Raw genomic sequence first — 24,728 nt, forward strand, 5'->3', positions numbered from 1 at the left:
CTGATGAATGCATGAGGAGACCATGCTAACTCCATGCAGGAAGGTCACAGCCCAGCTTTGAACCTGCAACTCACGCTGCACAGCAAAATGCTCTCTGGACCATGCTGCAACCCTTCAACACTTACATTTAAAAAATCATTTAAATTTTAAACAAAATTAGACATACACTAAGTACTCTGGAACTGAATAAACTTACCAAATCGGCAGAAAATCCAAATTTAAAAAACTACTTTCGGTGGAGTTTTTTCTACTGTCTCTGTTAAGCATTGCCAGGTATTCATCCCTGAGGCTATACCTGAACACTTTCAACTGTAGGAAGGGCACACCTTCTGGAAACATGCAAGCATGTGAGAGGCAGCAAGGTACAAGAATAATGACATGCAGGGTTCGAGGTAGCTGCCTAACTAGGAGTGGTGCACTAGGGGCGATGCTGGCGTTTTAACAAAAAGGCTCATCAGCAGTTTTTGATTTTGACAGTTGTAGAAAGTTGTAAAATTACACACGAAGAAGCAACGACCTGGTGGATGCTGCTGCTTCACAAATGATCACGTTTCAATTCTACTCCTCAAACATGAGACTGTTCCTTCTACTAGCGCTGTTCTTGGTGAGTACTTACTTTATTTCCAACTTGACAAACCAGAACTTGCTGCAAACCTCGGAAGAGCCTTTTACAGGACAGAACGTAATTTCTCACAGACATATGTTGCCTTCTCTCATGTTTAACTGATTTGTAACTAAACGCTACAGTTGATATGATGGTGTTTTCCCAGCTTCAATAACTATTCAAAGATTGATTCAAGGTGGCAGTTTTTGTAGCAACAGAAAGTGACAAGCTAAAGTTGCCTGACTGCTTTTTCGAGAACTTGATTCATGTTGCGTTAGCATAAATAAACCCAACTAGGAACAAAGTGTGAATCTATAGATGCAGACTTAGTTATTCTAAAAAGGAAGTTAAATGCTTTGAAATAAACCTGAAGTACGTGGATTATTTATATTTTCTGAAATTTGACTTCCCATGCTTTCATTTTTCATTCTGACAGATTGTTTAGGTTCACTGTTGTTGGACACTTTTCGAAGTTCTCTGATAATGTTTCCACTCTGAATTTTGTTTTCTTTACAACCATTTATTTTAATTTTATATATGTCTTTTGATTTTTGCATTAAAACCAATTTTCCTCATTTATCTATACAGCTAGCTAGCGTGTGTGTGTGTGTGTGTGTGTGTGTGTGTGTGTGTGTGTGTGTGTGTGTGTGTGTGTGTGTGTGTGTGTGTGTGTGTGTGTGTGTGTGTGTGTGTGTGTGTGTGTGTGTGTGTGTGTGTGAGTGAGGGGTGAACTAGTGAGAGGCCAAATTTGAAATGAGGTAACTGAGAAACATCAAAGAATACTCGCACTAGCTGCCCGTATCGCGTTGATGTGGCAAAATGGCGACTGTGAAAACAACATGACGCTTGGCACAAAATGGCGGCCAATCATTAAACTGTTAGGTGCTATCAGCTGGTGTCCCAGTGAGAATGGTGTAGTATTATCATGCTCCCCCTGAACAACAAGACTGAAGCAAAACTGTGTTTCATTTCATTTGTAAATCCAGATGTTATACCATACCATACCATTTTATTATAAAGCGCATTCAACAAGGCATTACAACCAAACAAGGTGCTGTACACTAAAAATGTTAGTTAATTAAACCAGCGTCATACAGTCACGTAAAACAGAGATAAAAGATAAAAAAGAAAAACAACAAAATTCCTAGAACTAACAGTTAAAAAACAATAAAACAAAAAAAATATTTTTTGAGTCAGTTATTTTAAAAAGATCAGACATTTGCCCAAAAGACAAAACATTTTCTAAAATGAAACCCTATTTTTTTTTTCACCATGTTTTTGTTGCCTTGAACAGCCAGATAAAAGTCCACACATGATATGTGTCACAGTTCACTGCTGGCAGCCTTCCGACTTTCGACTTGAGTCTGACCTCTTTATCAGTGTCAGGGTGGAAACTCTCACTTCCACGATTCCAGTCTGACCTGTTTGTGGCCCTTCTGGAAGGAAAGCATCTAAAGACAAAATGTTCTTCCTTGTTATGTGTTCAAACCTTTACTCTGTCTGAACTGACCTTTTGTGCTTTAGTCCTGAACTCAGAATGAGAGTCTTTTAGTTTTTTATGCTTTTTACGTTGTGTATTGTTGTGTGTTTTGTTTTTAACTTTAATTCTGTGAAGCACAATGTTATTATGCGCTATACACATAAAATTGGCTTGGCTTTGGATTTTGCTTATCCATGAAACATATTCATGTCCAGTTGACATGATTTACTAACAAATACCACTAAATAGTTTTCAAAAAATATTTATCTCATCAATATTAAAAATGGGTGTTTTAAATAGGCTTTTCAGGATATTTAATGTGTACTACCAAGAACTAAGGAGAAGAAGAAACAAGACATTTTTCTAAACGCTTCTGAATGTAAAAATGAAGACGCGTTTCCTGTGGGAGTATGAGCCGACACTGGCGGTTCTTTTTGCACAGGAGTGTGAACCTCCAGGCATCAGGGAACTGATGGGAAGAGTTCCATAAATCATCACGGAGCAGAGAAACATGAGAAAAAACTTTAGGCTCATCTGTGCCGTTCATCATGTTACAAAATCAGACTGTCAGTTTAACGCTTAACCCTGGTACCGGGTGATTCGGGTTCGATTCCCGGTCAGGTCATACCAAAGACTTTAAAAATGGGACCCAATGCCTCCCTGCTTGACACTCAGCTTTAAGGGGTTGGACTGTGGGGTTAAGCAACCAGATAGTTCCGGAGTGCAGCCACCGTTGCAGCTCACCGCTCCCCTCCATGGGGATGGGTCAAATGTGGAGATGAAACTCACCAGTGTGTGATGATGGCTTTGGGGGAGATCTGCGGGAATTTGTTATCTTGTGTGTGAGTCTGGAGTCAGTGTTCTTCACTGACTTTAATGTGGTTCCAAGCGTACCGAGCCAGACTGAAAAGCCAACATCAGAGAGAGGTTGGTTGCAGATTGGCTGGGAGTGGAGTCACTGATTTGTTAGGGGGTGGGCTGCCTGGAGCCTTTTCTGAGTCTTTACATTTTGGAGTCAGACAAAAAGCCACAGACTGAACAAAATGTTCCAGCCAGGTTCATCTCAAATGTTCAAAATCACTACCATGTCCTCCATTGTTGCGTTTGGGTCAGGTACGGATCACGCTGTGCTACAGTGCAAGTCAAGCTGTGCCAAGTGGGTATTAGTGGAAAAGAGCCACTTGACACTTGTGTGGAATCACTGTTAGCATGTATGTACATGCACAACAGTCAGTGCATGTCAACCAGTCTGTGCTTGCTAAATAGTCAGTGCACGCCAAACAGCTGCAGTACAACGATACGTATACTAGATCATTATGTGTGCTGGGAAAAAGGAGCCAATCCAAGTCTGGTGCTGAGGTTGCTTAGTCAAATTAATCTATTTTTGTGTGCTGTTGATTGAAACAGGAAGTCTGTGAGCTGTTTGATGAAACAAAAGCCATGTTGTTAAAATTGTTACCATGGATACAGAAATGTTGTAACAGGAAATCAGATAAGTTGGCACCATATGGTTCCCTTTGAGTATTGATCGTTAATCAGTGGAAGAACCAGAAAGAAAGGAGCCAGAAATCCCCTGGCTGTAGTACAAATGTTAAGCCCCTCCCTTCGTGTAAAAGAATAGGGTACTGCCCTGATTAAAAAGTAAAAATGTTTTAATCCAGGTAGGTAGGGGAGACTTACTTTGGTTCTTGGTTTGCTATCATCTGGATGTGATGGATTATCTGCTGTAAAATTCCACAATTAGGTGTTGTGTTCAAAATGTAAAGGAGAGACAATGGCACGGTACCTTATCATTGGTAAATTATTTTTAGGTCCAACACACTCATCATCTCAAGTGGGGATAACAAATAGTTTTACAGATACACCTGTCACTTCATATAGCTCTTCTTCCTCCGCGGCTTCACCACCAGCATTAGCAAACCAGACACAAATATGAGCACCAATTAGCCAGTGATAAATATTTGAGTCTCTGTGATAGCTTTAAGAATTACATTTAGTAGCAAAACACAAATTTGCAAAAGATCTCAGATCTTTCAGTAAATTTGGTTTTGAGCTTTTTTTTTTTTGTATATTCAATGGGAGGCATAATTAAAATAACCCTCATATTATTTACTGCACACATGGGTTTTGAAAGAGACTTCTGTTTGGTCCGTATGAAAATTAGACAGAGCAGCTTTATTTGCATAGCACGTTTCATACACAGAAGCAATTCAATGTGCTTTCAAGGAGAAAGAACACAAAATATTAAAATCTATTTATATTTAAATCAAATTTAAAAAACTAAAACTTTAATTTGATGTCAAATTAAAATAAAAAAGGCTAAGTTAAAAAGTGAGCAGTTACAGTGTAGAAGGTGCAGCATAAGAAACATTCATTCAAAGGCTGATGAATACATGAAAATTTTCATTTCATTTATTTATTTGTAAAGCCCTTTAAAGCCACCAATCAAGGGTGCCCAGAGTGCCGAGCACCAACAATGTACATAAAATCATAAATTAACATGAAGTAATGAAATAGTATGAGATCTGACATGTATTTTGGCCCCATGCCATTAATTTATTTATAAACTAGTAGAAGTACTTAAGAGATTATTGAAATTACTGTATCGTGTTTGAATATGTCAATGTTGATGCTGTGGAAATCATGACTGCATGATGTTAACATGGTTGAGCTGACCACGTCCCAGCATTCTGCACTGAGCTCACAACAGTCTCTTATCATTTCAGATGATCAGTACGGCAGCAGAAGAGCAGAAGACTTTGAAAAGAACTAGAAGAGAGTGGATCCTTCCTCCAGCCAAGTTGTACGAGAACACGGATTACACCGACAGGGAATTCATCGCAAAGGTAATTTACATTGACTAAAAATAAAATGTGGTGATGTTGTCAAAGCGACTGAATGAGTTTTAAAAGATTAAAGGTACGGTTGACATTAAATAACACATTTTTTGATTATTGTTTCTGTTTATAATCAGTCACTGAGGTTTTCAGGCAGGTTGAACATGAAAACAATCTCCTACACCTATCTCCTGCATCAGCTGCTGATGGAAAATAGACAGTGAAATGCTAGGATTTGAAAATCCTCACATATCTATGTCACACTGTGAATTTGCATTCGTGGCATTCTTGGCTTGTGCCCGCCCACAGGAAGGCTTTTGAAATGTTTTTGTAGTGAGGAGAGAGAGCGGAGAGTGTCTTGTGATAGTGACTTTGCAGCATGGCTGAACACATTCTGTTAGTCAATGAGTACGTTTACATGCAGCCAATATCCGGGTTATGATCGGGTTAAGGTCGGGATTCGAGTTTCTGAGTTGATCAGAATAACCCGTTTACAAGCATAAATAGAAAGAGTTACACCTAACTTGCATTACCCGATTTAAATGCGGACGTTGGGGTAGCGTCAGGACGTGTGGACTACGTCCAGACGCAATATGCGTCATTTCCGGTTCTTCTTGTTCCGGTATCCGTGAAAACAACATGTTTCCCAGTTCAGAAGAGATAGCGACCGCGTTTCTTTGCGCCTTAGTTTCCTCGTCACTCCAAAAGTGTGGTGCTGTGCCGCGACTCGCCATTTTGCTCCCAACTTGTTGTTTACTTCCGGTGTTCTGGCGCATACAAGACGTCTCGCTACTCAAAAGACCAAGATTCCTTGCGAACAGAGCATGTGCAGAACACACGCTTTGATGGGGATATCCCGATATGCGTTTACACGACCAAACATTCGGGTTAGAAAAGGGTTACCCCAGGTGTAGTAACCGGGTTTTTAAAAACCCGGTTATGAGCATATCCGGGTTTTTGGCGGTGTTTACATGGACCTGCGAAACCGGGTTATTGTGAATATTCGGGTTTTAAAAGGGTTACTGGCTGCATGTAAACGCACTGACTCAGAAGGAAGGTGTGTGCATATCATTAATAATAATGAGCAGTCCTGCTGTGTTCTACCCACCTCTGCAACAGCGAACTTCTACACGTCAGAACAGGAGCATCATAGCTTTTTTATTTTTTTAACGACTCATAAGACATTGATATTCACTAGAGAACACTACAAACGTATTGAATAAATAAGTAAGCCACGCCTTTAAATATCAGTGTTACAAAAGGTTTACAATAAGTAAAATGAAGTTTTCCCTAGAAAATAAGAAGCAACTCATGCAGATAAATAAAAATTTGCACCAGCACAAACAGACATCTCAACGCTTTTTATTTGGATGATGAAGAAAGAGGTTTGAATTTTACATGAGTTACTGGTAAAATAACCAAGGGTATTGGTACTCTCTCACTTTTGCAATGTTATTTGAAAATAAAAAGTCAGACTGTTAAAAACTCTGAGCCTTCATCCAGATGGCCCACTGTGACAGATTCACTGTTGACTTGAGGCCCAATTAGCTGGCTTATAAGCATCTCTACTTGTTAACTTATTGATGAACCAACTCATTTCATGCCATTCTAGTTGTTAGCATGTCCATCTGGTTGTTAGTCTCTAGCGGCCTGCAGCAACTTATCTTTAGACATATCTCGTGTAGCTTGGTGTGTACATAATATATCATAATACATACAACTACAGTCTCTCATCTGGTTAACAGACCATGGCTGCCTCCACCACCAAAATAAAGTAGAAAGAGCAAACACGTTTTAATGAGAGAAAAAAAGGTTAGATTAGAACATTTGATGTTTTAATCAGTCTCAATATTACATTTTCTTCAAAGCCTTGTTTGTATCTCATTTTAGCGGTGTTCAACCATTCACAATCTCTTTCATTTGGAGCTGCAATTCCTACGGATGAGCTTTCACTCCCCACAATTAACTTTTAAACAGATTAGCAACATTACAAGAATAATTAGATGCTGATGTTACAGAGGAAGCAAGACAAACGTGACTACACTATCCAAAAGGGTATTTTCTGACCAAATGTACCCATTTGTTGGACACAGGAAGTAGCAGATGAAGGCAAAAGATTGTAATATTGTTTTTAGAAATGCAAAGGGACAAACAAAGCCCAAGTCCAAGATTCATAACCTTTTTCAAGAGTAAAAATACCAAATCATAAAAGTATACCACAGTAAGAGGAGGTGAGCAATAAAGAAAAATAAATACACACTGAGATATTCATGTTTCTTATCATTGCTGATTTACTCTAAATTAAATAATTGTATAAATTATCTCACACTCCTCTCAGCAGGTGCGGATTTTAAAACCGGATGTTTTTTATTTTATTGCAGCCAGCTTCAAACAGCTTCTGAAATATGGTTTATTTTTCTCAACAGTGGAGAAAAAGTGCACCTTAACATTTTGAAGCATCTGCAACTAGGAAGATTAAATTTCAGACAAGGAAATTGCAAGGTGGAAACAAAAACCAACACTTGTTTTTTATGTTATGTTTTTCAGATTCGATCTGATCGAGAGGTGCAATCCACGGTGGAGTATTACCTCACAGGACCAGGTGCTGACCAACCTCCATACAACCTCTTCAAGGTCGACCACCACACCGGATTTATAACCGTTACGGGTCTTCTTGATCGAGAGACACACCCATCCTTCAATGTGAGTCATGAAAACTGTCATTCTAGAATTTCTGTGAATGATGTCTGAACTGCTTTACCTTTGCTGTTCTTTTTCAAAATGTTCTACTTTCTAACAAGGACATATATTGGTTTCATGACTGTATTTTTTTTATCACACGCAGACTATCATGTCTTTACACTGTATTCTATATTATTGCTTTAACCAAAAAGGACCTACGTTACAAATGTTTTAGATCATGAACACAGCTGATTTGTTTTATTTAGTGATGAACCACTCCTGTAGAAACTAATGAAGGTTGGGGAGACATTTCAGCACTAAGATTAACTCATTCACTGCCAGCCGTTTCCTGATCGCTAACGGCCTTCGCTGCCAGCGTTTTTCACCGTTTTTACTGTTTTTTTAAGAGTCACAGAACGTTGCGCGCTAGCATGATGTCGATGCCAAAACAACCTAAACAAAGAGGAGACTCGCCTCTTACATCAGGAAGAAGCCGCGTGTTTCGAGCGTTATCCGTTCTTTCATAATCCGTTGTCGAATTGTGATCGGCAGAAGCTTTTCCGGTTCGCGCCTCACTTTTTTTACAGGAACAGCCCAAAACAATCTCCAAACACATGGATGGTCTGCTTCCTGGTCATGTGATCTGTGACGTATGCGGATGAAGATCGGCTTCAGGGCTGAGATGTTTGTTCTCTCAGCGCGGGGGCTCGCTCCGATGCTCAAACAGTAAAAAAAATGCAAATGACGACTTTAGTCGTCATTGGCAGTGAACGGTTGGATCTAAAATGACGACTTTAGTCGTCAATGGCAGTGAATGAGTTAAGGTGTTGAAAAGATGAACTCACAGCAAGGAGTTAAGTTTCAAATTATGCATTGATTAACAGACACTAGGAGGTGCTAAAAGCAAGCCAAGCTGCAAGGTGATCTCAGTTGACCCAACGTAGAAGATCTGTTAGAAATTGGTATTTCTGCCACTGCAGTCTGTTGTTTGTTGGCAGAATAACAATCACCAAATAAATAAAGGGGCACTTGACCCATTCTAAAACACGGGATCATAGTCTAACCCTGTTCTCTTTCCTTACCTTGACAGTTAACAGGCATAGCTAAATACAAAGACGGATCCAAAGCTGAGGACAATATTCCACTGACTGTTACTGTCCTGGACGTGAATGACAATCCTCCTTACTTTACCCTACACACTGGCAATGTTTCAGAGAGCAGCAAGAAAGGTAAGTAAAGACCTAAGTTTTAAGTCTGTAGTTTTAATCATGTTTCTGCCCTAAAACGGGGATACATTTTACCATTTTGCAGCTTTACTCACATTTTTCATCTTCTGTCACAGTTTTCTGACATTGATCTCCAGGGGTCTTGTGTATGTGTATGTGTATGTGTATTTGTGTGTGTGTGTGTGTATTTGTGTTTCTATGTGTATATAAATGTGTATATTAATTTGTATGTGTATATGTATGTGTATGTTTATGTGTGTGTGTATGTGTATGTGTGTGTTGATGTGTATTTGTGTATATGTGTATATGTATTTGTATGTGTATATGTGCATGTGTACATGTATATGTATGTGTATGTGTGTATATATAGATTTCTATGTATGTGTACATGTATTTAATTCAAGTTTATTTATATAGCACCAAATCATGACACAGTAAACTTTCCAATACAGTTCAGGTCATTAAGCCAATCAGTTAAGAGTTTCCTATATAAGGAACCCAGCAGGTTTCATCTATTTACTGACTGGTGTCAGTGTCTTTACAGCAATCCTCATACTAAGCAAGCATTTAGCGACAGTGGAGAGGAAAACTTCCTTTTAACAGGAAGAAACCTCCAGAGGATCCTGGCTCAGTATAAGCAGCCATCCTCCACGACTCACTGGGGATCGAGAAGACAGAGCACACACACACACACACACACACACACACACACACACACACACACACACACACACACACACACACACACACACACACACACACACACACACACACAGAGGAGGAGCGAGCATGATTGACTAAACATCACATTCGACAGGCAGCATGTTTGTTTATCCTTGAAAATCGGACTAAGACAAAGGAAGGCAGAAAAGAAAATGATCTTTTATTAAGCGCCTCGCAAGATAAAAATCATGATCTGTCACCTCTGGTCTTAAGCATGGTGCACTGCACAACCAGTAGGCTGGGGTCAATGGACCACAAGTCAAAACATTTGAAAGCCTGGCAGCACAGTGAGTACCAGCTACTACGGGGCTACCCATGGATAACCCAATTGTGAACAGTCCTGATTATGAAAAACCTATAACCAGGGAGTCACATGCCTCTGTACAGTACAGAAGCCCCTGTCATTCTAGTTGCAAAGCTGAGGATTCAGGTACATAAGCAGGGCACTGAAGGGAGTTAGCAGCAACACCAAAGGAGCCAAACACCAACTGCTGGTTGACAGAATCCCTGCTGAGACTGTGAAACCAGATACACCGCCTACTACAAAAAGCCTATGACTCAGTGGTGCACTTAAGGATGACGGAGTGTTTAGAAATATGCATCTACAGGACACTACGGCTATGGTCGCAATGCATTCACAGTTCACTCCATGCAATTCGAGTGTGCGTGTGTGCATGTGTGTGTACCTGCCACCGTGTAAATAGCTGTAACCAGCAGTAATATGCCCGTAGACAGATAAAGGTCCCAACCCAATGACACCTGGATGAACAGTGCTCCTGAAAACATGTCTGTCTGACAAACACAAGCACGTGGTTACTCCTTAAGTGAAATTTTTGGAAAATTGGATAAATGTATACCTTGAAAGTACAAGTGGAAAATGTTTTTGCATGTGTGTGCATCTTACCGATACTTTTGTGAAGATGTAGAGAATGAGGGACAGAACAGACATGTAAATTCGTATCCTGGAGCCCCCAAAACGCTTGGCCAGGTATTCAGGCATGGTCACTACACCAGAAGAGATGTAGACAGGGATAAAAATCCAACCCAGGGCCACAAGAACCCATGAAGCCTGCAAACACACACACACACACACACACACACACACACACACACACAAACACACACACACACAACATATACACCAAGTAATATTTCTATGGCTACATTGTGATTTCTTAGTAAATATTGTATTTAATAAAAGATAAACTTTATTGTCTTCATCTTAGTGAATCTGTAATTAATTCAAAACTAGCAGTAGCACATTCTATGTCAAAGAAAGTAAAATGTTATTATCAGGAGAGGGAGAATGTTTAAGTGGTTAGCAACAGTTTTCAAGAGATGGCCCCCTCCATGAGGCCACCACAGCTCAGCAGAACATCATTTTAGCTCCTTCTGAGGAGAAGAACACTGAAAAAATAAAGTTAACTACTGAAATAGAAGGAAATAATGCAATAAAGAGAGAAAATGTAGAGGAATGTAGTAGAGTGTGGAAAGTGGTCAGGATGTCCTCCAGCAGTCTAAAGCCGGGCGTACACTGTGTGACTTTTTCACTTTTTTGAGCCGATTTTCCACTCGTGCGAGAATCCACAAGATCGGGGCGAGTTTTGCGCTGAGCATCATGTAGAGTACAGGGGGTTCCGAGAGGCAATTAACACCACGTGACCAGCTACCAATCAGCAATCGTGAGCTCGCACGGACTTCTGGAGTGTTTGATATTTTGCTCGTCCCTCTAATTTTATTTGTTTATTTTGTATTTAATTTCATAATCAGCTGTTTTATATTCTTGCTGATCTTGCACTTGGAAAGCATTGAAATGCTTCTGTGTATGAAATGTGTTATATAAATAACGTTGGCCAGCTTTGCCTATAGAGCTCCGGACCCCACGTGACTCTCTGTTAGTAGACGCCATATTGGCAGGTAAAAGAAGCTAAACAAAGACGGATCTAACCATGAACGTGAACGGGATCGGCTTGGATTTTACTTCGTCAGAGTTTACTTCACACTTTAAAACCGAAGAAATCGTTTTATATAGTCAGAAATTAAATAGACTAAACATCTCCGACCCTTACCGTGCCCCTGGGATACTTTTTAAAAACGCCAGAAGCTGTCGGAGCGGACTTCTTACCGGACCTGGCCGGGGAACCCTTTGGGATTTACCCGGAGGAGCTGGCTCAGGCGGCTGGGGAGAGGGAAGTCTGGGCCTTTTGACGCTACATGCTCCCGCAACCCGACTCCGGATACGCAGATGAAAATTGATGGACAAATAACAGATTTACACGTAAGTAGTTTAAATAGAGTGCTGTGCTGTTTGAATGTATAAACTGAACGCCAAGAGAAATCACTAGTTTGATTGTTTTCCGTGAATAAAATAAATATGTCAGGCAGGAGCGTCTCAGGATCTGTCTGAGATCTGTCTCGGTGAGACAGATAACAGCAATCCAAAGTGCTTTTTATGTGTGATATGACAATTGATCAACCATTGCTTAAAAATTAAATACAGCTTAGCCGGTTAATTGCTGTGATCATAAAACACGTAAACGGCAGCACACAGAAATCACAAGGCAACGTTTTACGTGATGTTTACTTGTTGCTATGAGTAATAAGACAGAAAAAGCCACGCCAAAATAAGTTTAGGAAGCCCACTAAGAATCGTAATGAAAGCATTTAAAATAAATACCACACACAGTTGAGGAAACGTTGGTTTTAAGTACCTGATATGAAGCGGTCGCTGCATAAGCGAAAACCTTTACTCTCGGGATCCCACAGCTTCATTTTAGCCCGGTCACTAGCGCGTTTTATTACAATGATCCAACGTTTGCGGCGTTCCGGATCTTGGGGAATCCTGTAGATGTCTCATTCCTTACATTGTCCATGTCTGTTCTGCATCCTGGGGCACAACAGGAATCTACCATAGTCTGATTGAGTTTTCTGACAATAACAAATAGTCCAGCTGCCGGCTTCTACCTGCCAATATGGCGCCGTTTAAATTTGAACTGTTGCATGCCGGGAGAAGTGATGTCAACTCCCGGAGCTCTATATGTATCTGTATGTGTATGTGTGTATTTGCATGTCTACGTGAATGTGTATTTGTAAGTACATGATGCATGTACACACACTAACATAATTACTTCACCTTTGCCCACCAGAACTCTAGTTTTATCAGTGATGAGTAGACCATGGAAACGTTCTCAGCTACATAATAACTTCATGTCTGGCGGCATACACTTTAAAATCAAAAGTACACATTGACTATTTTTTTTAGAGAATCACATTTCATCAGTTCATGTGGTTCTTTCACATCCACAAAATGTTTCTCACATCAAGTCATGTTGATCAGGGGATTGACTTTCATCATTCACTGTGAGCATCATAAAGAACCCCTTTATGCCTTTAGAGATCTCATCATGCTAACTATTGTAAAGCCTGGCTAATCACACACTTTAACAAGAGATTCCTGCTGACCAGCTGCGATTGCTGCAAAGTCGTGTTTTAATCTGACATGGATCAGTGCTGTCATACTGGTGAATCAGAACCAGCTCTTCCAGCTAACTGGTAGTTAGTAACTGGAATAAGTGTTTTGACAATTTGCATCCAAAATCTGGTTTTGTCTTTGTACACCTTAACGTCATGTAATCCTTTTTCTGCTCTCACCTACTTACTTCTCATTGTATCCTCTTTTTCTCTTCGCCTCTTGTGTTTCACTTGTCCTTCAAGCTCGATCTGCATCCTCCTGCATCTGTGTCACTGTGGCACTTTGGTTTAAGTGACTTGACTTTGGCCTTTTGTGATTCACTACAGGAACCTTAGTTATGAAGATTGAAGCTAAAGATGATGACCAAGCTGGAACAATCAATTCAGAGATCCATTACACCATCGTCAGTCAGGAGCCTAAGGACAAAGGTCAAATGTTCTATATAAATCCAAAGACTGGGGATCTCTTTGTCAATGACCCAGCACTGGACAGAGAGGTAAGCTTTCCACACACTCAGTAACATACTTGTTTTAAATTTTTAACACACAATTAAACTTCACGACTGAGTTCTTGACAAGAGTTGCAATTTCTTCTGCATTAATTCAATGTCACAAATTTGTAAATACATTTTTGTATGAGGGCAAATAAAAGCAGGAGTACAAAAACCATTAGGACCGTGACGAGAAAAGGACAGGAAGGAGAGATAAACTGGAAGAAGGGGGTAATCAAGAGTTTTTGCTGTGCTCCGCTACCATTTCTTGTCAGTATTAGCAGAGGGGAGGCCTGAGGTTCGTTTCGCTGCCATGCATCATCCGTGTCAGCGGAGAAGGTTGGGCCGGGGGGGACCACGCTTAGCCTGGTGGGTGACCAAGTAAACCTGGTGGCCTGCCAGGCTTATAAAGCGCTGGGGGAAATCCTGCCCTTTATGCGCATGTTCTTCTTGCAAAACCGGCAGAAATCACCCGAAAACATGGTATTTGTCGAGTGTGTGAATGAATGAAGCTTGAGCGAGTTGTTGTTGTTTTCCAAGCACACAAGGTATACGTCATTTGAGTTGTTTCTGTGATTGGCTAAAGGCAAAATATGGTACCCAGTGCCAGCCGGGCACTACCTTGCATGTCCTCTAATCAGCTCAAAATATTCCACCAGATACCCCTCCCTCTTTCAGTTGGTTTATTCTGCATAGATTCCAGATCGAAATGTGTAGATTCGACACGAGCCGGGCTACACATAAAGATCTAGCTGCTGCCAGGTGAAAGGTTTCCAGGAGATTCTTCATGATTTTGTTTTTTGTTTGTTTTTGTTTTTTACTCTGGCAGAAACACGACTTCTACAAACTGGTGGTAAAGGGAACAGATATGGGAGGTGCACCAGAAGGTAAAAGTGGAACAGGAACTGTGGAGATCAAGGTGTTGGACATCAATGACAACATCCCCACTCTGGAAAAATCTGAGGTAAATAATTGATGGGGTACTATAACCCCAGACTCGTAGCCCTTTCAGGCTATGCTTCTGGGTTAATTCCTCTTTGAATTAGCCAATCATTGAAGAGCTTTTACTGTACACCCAAGGCCCGGTCTTGTAAAAAAGAGTTGGAGGACCATCCTTTTTCTCCTAAGGTTAATAAGCCAAACAAAACCAGTGAGGCCCACCACCTTAAAGGGCTGTGCTTATACTCATAGAATCTGAGGTTACAACACGTAACTACCCTTCAATGTCACATAGGCTTTGCCCTTCAAAGCAATTCTATGGATTAAAGGCAAAGATGTAGCCATTGGTAGCCCTTGATACAGCTCAATAATGGTAAAATAGCTCTCAGCTTTACAAAGCGTGGTGACTCCTGCCCTAGTGCGACTAACAGGAAGACTATAAAGGAAGGTCAGATCAGCTGATGGAGCCATCAGGCTCTACAGCAGGGGGATTCAATTCCAGGCCTTGAGGGCCGGTATACAACACGTTTTGATTTTAACCCTACTTTAACTCACCTGATTTCAATCAGCTGGCGATTAACAGATATCTGCAGGGCCTGATGAGCTGCTGCAAAGGTGATTCAACCACTGAATCTAGTGTGTTGGACTAGATAAACCACTAAACCGTGCTGGATACCAGCCCTCCAGGTCTGGGATTGAATACCCCTACCCTACAGCCTTAAAAGACACAGCTCTTGGTAGTTGAGTCATCTTAAATCAGAGTACCAGAAGGTAGCACTGTTTTCAAATCAAAAACTGTCAAAATGTGCAACAGATGTTTCACCCAGATGCATTGCTTACGTAATCTTCTCTTTCTTAATGCAGTAACGTGAACAAGAGTAAAATGTGCATTTCTAGAATAAAATAAAACTTCTCAGTTTTAGTTCACATTTTAATTGGAATGTTTTTATCAGTATGCTGGCTCTGTGGATGAAAACGTTGCTGATGTAGTTGTGATGAGAATCAAAGCTCTGGACAAGGACCTTGCAAAGACAGACAACTGGCTGACCGTCTTTACGATTGCCAAAGGAAATGAAGATAATCTATTTTCCATCGAGACAGACAAAGAAACTAACGAGGGGATTCTGAAGTTGATCAAGGTAATTTTGTTGTTGATATTTGAAATATTTTGCATTTCCTGTTTTAATTGTTGAAACTAATTGGGTTCTTCTCATTCTTTGTTATCCTTACATCTGATTTCCATCTGTCCACCATCTGGGCCACATAGCCTGTAGACTTTGAAGAAGTACAGAATCTTGAGCTTGGCCTCCTCATTGAGAATGTAGCTCCTTTTGTAGAAGGTGGTCCTGTAATCATGGATGTGGATGTCCAGGTTGGAGAAGGTGGGGCTGGAGCTGCAGCTGGAGCTGGCGTTGGGGCTGGACTTGGAGCAGGACTTGGTGCAGGACTTGGAGCTGGTCTGGGACTTGGGGCAGATTTAGGACTAGGCTTGGGATTGGATGCAGACCTAGATTTAGATGTAGATGTTGACCTGGATGGAGAATTAGATGCAGGGTTGGATGCAGGGTTGGATGCAGGATTGGATGCAGGGTTGGATGCAGGACTTAAACCTGATTTAGGACTTAAGCCTGTTAAGCCTGCTGGAGGGCTCAAGCCTGTCGCTGGGCCTGGAGTGGGTGTTGGACTAAAGCCAGGTATCAAACCAGGACCAGGAGGCAAACCAAAGCCAGATAAACCAAAAAGCTATCCTATTAAAATTAATGTAAATAACATCCCAGAGGGTCCAGCATTTGTACCGAAAACCAAGCAGATTCCAGTATCTGAAGACCCCAACGATGCACCGCAAGATGGCGTGATTGCTGTATTTGCTGCTGTTGACCCAGACACAAAAAAACCAGCTGAGCATGTCAGGTTAGTCACATGGACAGATTGTCAACAAGACGCCAGTATCTTTTTACGACTGTGATTTTCAATAATTCCAAACAATTCTGTTTTTTTTTCATTTGTAATTCAATTAAATTCAGTTCAGTTAAATTCTATTAAGTTCTTTTCAACTTGGTTTATTTATATAGTATTGTTTTAGTGAGTTTTAGTTCTAATTAACATACACTAGAGGTTAATGGAAACTGTGTGTGTGTGTGTGGGGGGGGGGGGGGGTAGCCTCAAGACAAGTTTCTTTCATGTCTGATTTCTTTGTAAAGACACTGTCCCTTCCATTTCACCAGTTTGAAACACCCATTAACGCTCTCATCACATCTAACCTGGATTATAAATCTATAGCAGGTCTCATTCAGACTTCGCTCTAGTCTAAATCTGTTCAGCAGGAGAAACCCACGTCACGCCTAAACTGGCCTCTGCACGCTGACTTCTTGTTTAACCCAAGCTTGTTTAAAATCAACCGGTCTTGTTTACAAAACTCTTCACGGCACTAGTTTATCAGTCTAGCCTCAGCTGTTGCTACACTCTGACATTCTGGCCTCAGATTGGGAAGGGCTGTTCCTCAATCTAGTTGCTTAGATTTGGCTGCAAGCCATAAAAGTCAGAGTCTGATGTAGCTAAGGAGACAACATCACCACCAAGCTCACAAACTGATTTAATTCAAGGAGGAGACATAACGGCTCACTCTTAGCAAGAAATACTTATCACTTTTTACCTTTATGGTGTATTGTTCTTTTCCTTGCAGTTATGCCAAATTCTATGATCCAGACAACTGGTTCACCATCGATGAGGAGACAGCTGAGATCAAACTCAACAAGGTGCCAGACAGGGAGTCGCCCTTCTTAGTGAATGGCACCTATGTTGCCAAAATATTGGCAATAACCAAAGGTAAACACCTATGTCATAAAGGTAACATGAACCTAGGAATGATCTGGTTGCCGGTTCCAACAGTTACTAATAAAAGAAGGAAAGTGTCAGGGCGGATGGGCTGAGCTGAAGCGTAGCGGAGGTGATTGTAGCGTGGCTGTGTGACCCAGACGCGGAGTGACTGGCGTTTGGTTCTAACAGGAACGCAGCTTGCTTTTAGGAACGGCGATACAGCACTCGCATGGAGTCGAGGCTGAACTGTGGTTCCTTTAGGTAGGGAGCTGTCGTGCTGGGGCGCAGACAGCGTGGAAAGTTCTCTTTCCTGAATTGATTTGGAATAGTTTGGTTCGGTCGGTTTGACGTCTGTCATGAGACGATGACTGAATGACAGCTCAGCGGTGAAAGTTCCTTGTATAGATTCCGCGTGGTGACGTCACCGAGTAGCGTCGGTGATGGGAATGCTGGGAAATGGAGTGCTGCGCCAACCCGGCCCGCAGAGGAGGTCAGGAGGAGGAGGAGTTCATGACAGAAAGCTGTCACAGGGGTTGAACAAAGACAAACCTGGGGCCTCATTTATTAAACTACTTTATTTATTACTAAAGCTCTCTTGAGCTCAGCAAGAAAATGTACTTACACAAACTCAATGGCCTATAAAAACCTGATTAAGCACAGCTGCATGTAATTCCTGTGTTATAAAACATACTTATCGTAGAAATTTGCTCAGGTGTTCTTGGATCAATTCAAGATGTACAGTACACATGAACATAGCGTGATGTTTTAAAAACAACACATTTTCATTTTTATTCTCATTGTAGAAGTGTGTGTGTGCGTGTGTTCGTAGGTGCATGCGTGTGTTTAATGTTGAACTGAGTTATTTTCTCCTGCAGACATGCCAGCAAAGACAGCCACGGGGACAATAGCCATTCAGGTTGCTGACTCCAATGACCAGTGTCCTACCTTGACGGCTTCTCGCAGCAGTCTGTGCTCTGATGAAAAAACTGTGCACGTCACCGCCTTTGATGGAGATGCTTTTCCCAACGCAGCTCCATTCACTTTTAAAATCTTACCAGATGGTACAAAAGGGAAGTGGAATGTAGAAGTCATCAATGGTATGAAAAAAGTGCTCTTCAGAAGACAAAGCTAATATTTCCTGTTGTTGGTATTTGTTCTTAAATTTTGACATTTCAGAAAACAATTGTTGTGGTTAATGACCTTCACTTGTATAGCACCTTTCAGAGTGAGGACTCCAAAGCACGTTACAGTACAGTCAAATATTCATCCATTCACACACACATTCACACACTGATGGTGGTGAACTACATTGTAGCCACAGATGCCCTGGGACACACTGACAGAAGCTGTTGGGGCAGCAGTTGCTCAGGTGGTAGAGCGGGTTGCCTCATGATCATGAGGTCATGGGTTCGATTCCAGCTCCCGCCAGGGGTATCCTGCTGTTGTGTCCTTGGGCAAGACACTTCACCCAACTTGCCTGTGTTAGTGGTGGTCAGAGGGGCCGACGGCGCCAAATGGCTGCCTCGCCTCTGTCAGACCTCCCCAGGGCGGCTGTGGCTACAAGTAGCTTACCATCACTAGCAGTGTGTGAATGTGTGAGTGTGTGGAAAGCGTCTTTAAGTGTCTAGAAAAGCGCTTTATAAGTTCAATGCATTATTATTATTATTATTATTATTATTATTATTATTATTAGAAGCAATACTAACTTCTACAATATGGAGCTCATAAAATATGTCATTACTTTAAAGTCACACGACTAGCAGATTAAATTCTCATTAATACAGTTTGTGTTTCTCTCTGCTGGTGTTTATTGAATCATACCAGAAACATAATGAGCAGCATTCTCCTCGTCTGTCTTAGCTCCATCATCTCACTAAATTATCTCTATCTCCATTTTAGTTTCCTTTTTCTCTGGCCTGGTTTCTCTTTCTTGGGTAAAGGCCTGACTTGTCCTGGCCTGGCCTCCTTCTCCCGTGGTTAATACATAACTCAACTGAACTGAGCGCTGCAGGGGTGATCTAAACCCTTCAGCACACTGATGGGGCTTAGACAACATGAACGATTGCTGTTAAAGCAAAATTTAGTCAGTTAGGAACCTTCAGCATTATCCAAGGACTGATGCGCAATAGTTTTATGTATGCTGCTGCAATCAAATTACAGTTAGCAAACTTAACCCATACTGCCAGAAGTAATCATCCACTGGCATTTCACTTCATTAGCACTACCTAGTAACTTTTATGGTGAAGCATTGTGAAAGTATTGGCTTTCTTCTTCTAAAGCTGTCCTTGCTTTTATAATGACTTTTACTGGTCCAGCACAAGTTTTGCACTGGGTTTTGATAAAGCTAAATTGAAGTAATAATTGCAACACTGTAACGTATCATTTAGTATTATTGTTTTTATTTTGTTTTTATTACTATTTATTTAATTTTATTTTATTTATTTATTTATTTTGCCGTTTCCCAGAAACAACTGCTGCATTTCACTCGGCTGACATGCTGTGGCCTGGCGTGTACGAGCTGCAGTTGGAAGTGATGGACGCTCAGGGCTATTCCTGCCCAACCGATGAGAAATTTACAGTGGAAGTCTGTACCTGTCTTGGAAAACAGGACTGCCAGAGCGCGAAGGCTGCTAGACACGGAAGCAACGCATCTAACTTTTCTTCACATGCCATTGGCCCAATCATAACAGCATCAATCTTCCTGTTGTGTGAGTTTTGTTTTATTTTAGACAACCAAAAAAGTCACTGAAAAACTGACAGTCAACTAAAACTCTTAAAACCCATATTCTGGGATGCTCTGTAAAAACAAAAATAGTTGATTCATTCATGTTTTCCAAATTAAATATATTAGCTGAAAAATATGAAAAACATGCAAATTAGCTCAACCTGAACATGTCTCAAAAGAAAAAGAGATACAGTAACAGGGGCTCAAAAGAACTGGAACATGGGTGTACTCTTGGGGGTCGGGAACGGAGGGTCGTGTGTCCCTCAGTTATTCATAAGACCATTTGGATCTATTCATGATTTCTACTTGTTTTTACTGAAGTGAGGTAGAATGTTATGATATGTTAATGAAGTCTAGTGACCAGACTTTCTTAAATTTTGGGTGAACTTTGGATCCTTGACCCCACTTCTACCTATCAAGCAATTGGTCTGAAGGAGGTCTTCGTTATTGGCTTTGTTGACTTATGACGCACCAAAATAGTAGTACTGGTTTGAAAATGAATGCAAAGAGTCAGATCAAACCAACCAGTGAGTGATCAATAAATTGATAGTCCCATTGTTTATAAAGTAGGCAGGATGAGGTACGTTTTGTAATGAATCTGGGACAGGGAGACAGGGACAAAAGAGACTGAAAACAATACAGAAACATAGCTTAAGAGGTTTTTCCTACTTGGTCTACCCTCCTCTAACAGTAGCACGCCTCCGTGGCAGTGCACCTACATTACCATAGCATGGCAAGACTATGTGGCCTTGGGCTGCATGGTGGCGCAGTTGTTAGCACTGTTGCCTCGCAGCACGAAGGTTGCAGGTTCAAAACTCGGCTGCAGCCTTTCTGCGTGGAGTTGCGTGTTCTCCCCATGCATGCGTGGGTTTCCTCCGGGTACACCGGTTTCCCCCATGGATCACAACATGCCCTATAGGTTGTGAATTTTAAGTCGCTTTGGATAAAAGCGTCTGTCAAATAAATAAACATAAACGTTAGTGGCGGCTCTGAACTATGTCGATATCATTGCTAATGTTTTGGGTTCGCGGGATGTTTCAAAGAGCCTGGTTGGTGATCCTGGAGGCCACACTTCTGCTAGAGTTTTGAAAAGGGGCAGTGTTTGGATTTTCTCAAAGGCACACATATTTCAATTCTCCATGAAACCACAATGCAGATGTCAAAAACATGACAGGGTTTTAGAGTTAAGTGGCATAATAATTACAAACACATTTTTTGTCATTTGCAAATGAACTGCACTAAATAAGTGAAATGTATCCCAACACCTGCCAAAGAAAACCTTACTGGAGAATTATGACATAAGGCCACAAAGGAAGCCTGGCTCCCGTGAGGTATGGAAACTGTGGTATTCTGGACTATAGGTCTACATTCACTTTGTTTAACGTTGGCTTGAATTTCTGTTACAATAACACATCTTCTCAGTTACTGAGCTGTGTTTCTTCTCTCTGCAGTAATCCCTGCCCTCTTGATATTCTGCCAGTGTGGGGGACCACATACCATTTTTGCAGACCAGTTTAGTGACATGCCCTTTGACACTAAAGAACACCTCATACAATATCAGACAGAGGGTATAGGCAATGACCAGGTGGGTGGCAATTTTGTTATTTCATTTTTCAAAAAGATCTCAGATTTCCCTTTTGTTTTTTAAAGAGCAAGTCACCCCCTGCCAGATTCTTACTCAACTCCCACTTCCTGTTTAAAAATGCAACAAATGCTGTTGCCTAGCAGACCAAGAGGGTGGAGCCACTAACAAATACACACACTCACGACATTGTGACATCATAATGTACCATCTAACATCATAGTATACCTCTTAGCCAATAGCGATGGCAGATTTAAACTCAAATGCAGTGCAGAGTTTTTGCCTGATGACGGTGCATCGCTGACAGTTTTAGGCAGATTATTTAAATTTTAACTAAGATTAAGTAAAGTGTCAAATTATTGACTGAATGTGTCTACAGAGCAATTACACACTCATTTAAATAGTTTATCAACAAAAAAAGTTGATTTGAGGGTGACTTGCTCTTTAAATTCTAAAAATGTCCTATCTAATCCATGTAAGAGCTGGTCATTTATGCCTCATTTACCATAATGCCTATGCTGTTTCTGTATTGTGCCAGAAAGCAAAGCCATAGAAAGAACTTTAACTAAAACCAGTCATTTGGAACAGAACTGAATGTGTCTCTAGACACAGACAAAATGAGTGAAATACACATTAAGGATGACGTAGGGGGCATGTGACTCCTTCAAGGCAAGGTTCACCTTTTCAGGTCTAATGACACAAGCACCAGTTTGTAGTAAAATAATTTCCTCTTCTTTAGGACGTTCCATTCGTTGCTCTTCCTGTTTCGCAAAGCTTCAGGCAAAAAACTGAGGCAGCACATGGTCTGAATTTCAACAACTTCTCCAAAGGAATCAATGAAACTTACATTGAAACTTACAATGAAAATGACCAGATGCTTGGGGAAATTCCCCAAAACCTGATGGAGGCGGACAACATCTACAAGTATGCAAGAGATGCATATAACAGCAATGATATGGCAACATTCAGCTGGCAAACATCAAATCATCATCAAACAGCAGCTTTTGAAGAAGACTTTGCCCTTCCTGATGCTTTCCTTTATGAGTACTACTCCCAGGTAATGGAAGCTTGGTGTCATCAGATTTATTCCACACAGTAAAGCCATGATGGACTGATTGTCTCACTTCTCTGCCTCAAACAGAAAGCCCAGATTGATGTACCAGGTACCGACCTTTTGTTGCCATTTGCTCTCGAGGACAAGCTCTCTACAGCTGGCTCACTGAGCCTAATCAGTTTTGGAGAATCTGATGATGACTTGGAATTCCTCAATGACGTTGGACTAAAGTTCAAGACGCTGGCCGAGGTCTGCTCTCCTCCTGGAACCATTTCCAAATCCCTCCTGGATAGTAAGACTAGAGGGCTTGAGACTAGAAGTTTTAAAACAGCATTTGGTAGGCCTGAGCCAGTCTTTAAGGCCAAGGTTGAGCGTGATGTTGAGACAAAACGTACTGATGTGAAGATGGAAAAGGTAGTATCATCTACTAACGTCCTAAATTCATCTGTCAGTTCAGTAGACACGGCCTCCACATCCATGACCTTACCTCACTCTAGAGTCAGAAACGTCAGTCGTAGCGCAAGCTTCAGTCACTCTGCTACGTTGCCTTATCCAAATCAGACAGTTGTACTACAGCAGCAGCCCATCTACTACACCACCAGTCCGGTTCTCCAGCCAATGCACTACATAGTCCAACCAAACCCACAGAACATGCTTTTGGTGGAAGATGGGGCTCATGGAGCCAACATACAAGGCATGTTTTTAGTAAACGACTCGCAGAATCTATCTAGACTTGTGCTGGGTGGAACCCAAAGCTCCCTTTCTGGGCAAGTTGTCCAGGATTCTGAGGGTTTTGGAAGTCCCATAAGTCCCGCTAGCCCCATAAGTCCAGTCAGGACCGCCATGTTTCTGTCTAGTTCAGCCATGTCACAGGGCTTACTCCCTGTAGACGGCTGTAACGTGATGGGTCCTAATGCAGCTGGTACTTATGTGTTAGTCCAGAGTAATAATGGGCCAGGTGAAATAGAGGAGAAGAATCCAGGTTCACCTGAGGGCGCTTTGCCTACGGATGCTAACCTGGTAGAACAGACTGCTCCCCCTCAGGGGGTTTTAGGCTTGGCAGTCATGGAGACTAACTACAGTCACCTACTTTGTTCCATTGCTGTTGTAAATGAGGGTGATTTTGTACAAAATTGGTATTTAGGAATAATTAGATTTAGTCAGAAAGGGCACACCAGTTCCATTACCAAACAGAGTTTTCTTACCAGGCAGCCACAAATGTGGTTGGGTTATTTAGAGGTAATAGATATAAGACCATACATTGATTCAGTGCCACAGAGTTTATTAAAAGACAACATATCCATCAAAGTTTCAAACAACAGAGGATGTCCCCTTGAATGCAGTGTGACTCAGGGAGCCGGTGTCGGTGCAAGATCTGCTCGGGTGCAAGATCGGCTCGGGGTCCTTCGACTGCCGATGACGTCAAAGTACGGCAAACCCACTCGGACAAAATACACTACACATCTATACTGTTGGAAAGAATTTAGCAGTTTCGTTATTAAAATAATGTTTCTTACGACGTAAGTTTGTGTTTATAATGGTATTTGTAAAATAAAACACTATATTTTATTCATAATGTTGAACTCCTCTTTGAGCACGTCCCTTGAAGGATCATAGGTATTAGCAACACCTGTGAAATTGTATTTGCAGGAAAGAAGTGTGTCCCGTTTATTGAAGTATTTTGTGTTTAGAGTTTTTGACGTCTTGTCCATGCGTAGTTCAGTTACGCTCATAGCTGCTAGCCAAAACTCTGGAGTTAAAAGTTTTCTGGCTTTACTAAAATACCTGTCTGTACTTATTTGATTGATGGTAGTTTTACTTTCTATTAGACTCCAAATGTAATCATTTGGCACGTTTCTAATTCATAATTCGTAAGAATGTAATCGGTGATATTAGCATTAGCATTCCTATGGTATTTTCCACGTATATTAGCATTGCGCTAACCACTCACTGCCAAATTGCAGCCTTTGCGATTAGAAAATCTCCTTTTGTCACATCGCAATTTAATTGCACATGCAGTTAATCGTTCAGCCCTAATATACATGCAGCTCTATGCTAAAAGTGTATTTTCAAAGAGGTAATGATGGATTTCTTTGT

The 24,728-nt window shown here is 41.2% G+C and overlaps 1 protein-coding gene across 1 annotated transcript; it reads left to right on the forward strand.

Annotated features, from left to right (window-relative positions):
- Positions 1–391: 391 nt before the first annotated feature.
- Positions 392–24,353, forward strand: si:ch73-74h11.1 (desmoglein-2.1). The gene is made up of 14 exons (XM_054749555.2): positions 392–604; positions 4,811–4,930; positions 7,469–7,624; positions 8,694–8,832; positions 13,351–13,520; positions 14,344–14,478; positions 15,407–15,592; positions 15,721–16,364; positions 17,137–17,279; positions 18,146–18,367; positions 19,736–19,978; positions 21,447–21,580; positions 22,317–22,634; positions 22,719–24,353. The coding sequence occupies exons 1-14, from the start codon at positions 542–544 to the stop codon at positions 24,153–24,155; spliced, it is 4,110 nt and encodes a 1,369-aa protein (XP_054605530.1). The 5' UTR covers positions 392–541; the 3' UTR covers positions 24,156–24,353.
- The last annotated feature ends 375 nt before the right edge of the window (positions 24,354–24,728 follow it).

Source organism: Nothobranchius furzeri, chromosome 16 (assembly GCF_043380555.1).
Source record: "Nothobranchius furzeri strain GRZ-AD chromosome 16, NfurGRZ-RIMD1, whole genome shotgun sequence".
Taxonomy (NCBI): Eukaryota; Metazoa; Chordata; class Actinopteri; order Cyprinodontiformes; family Nothobranchiidae; genus Nothobranchius; species Nothobranchius furzeri.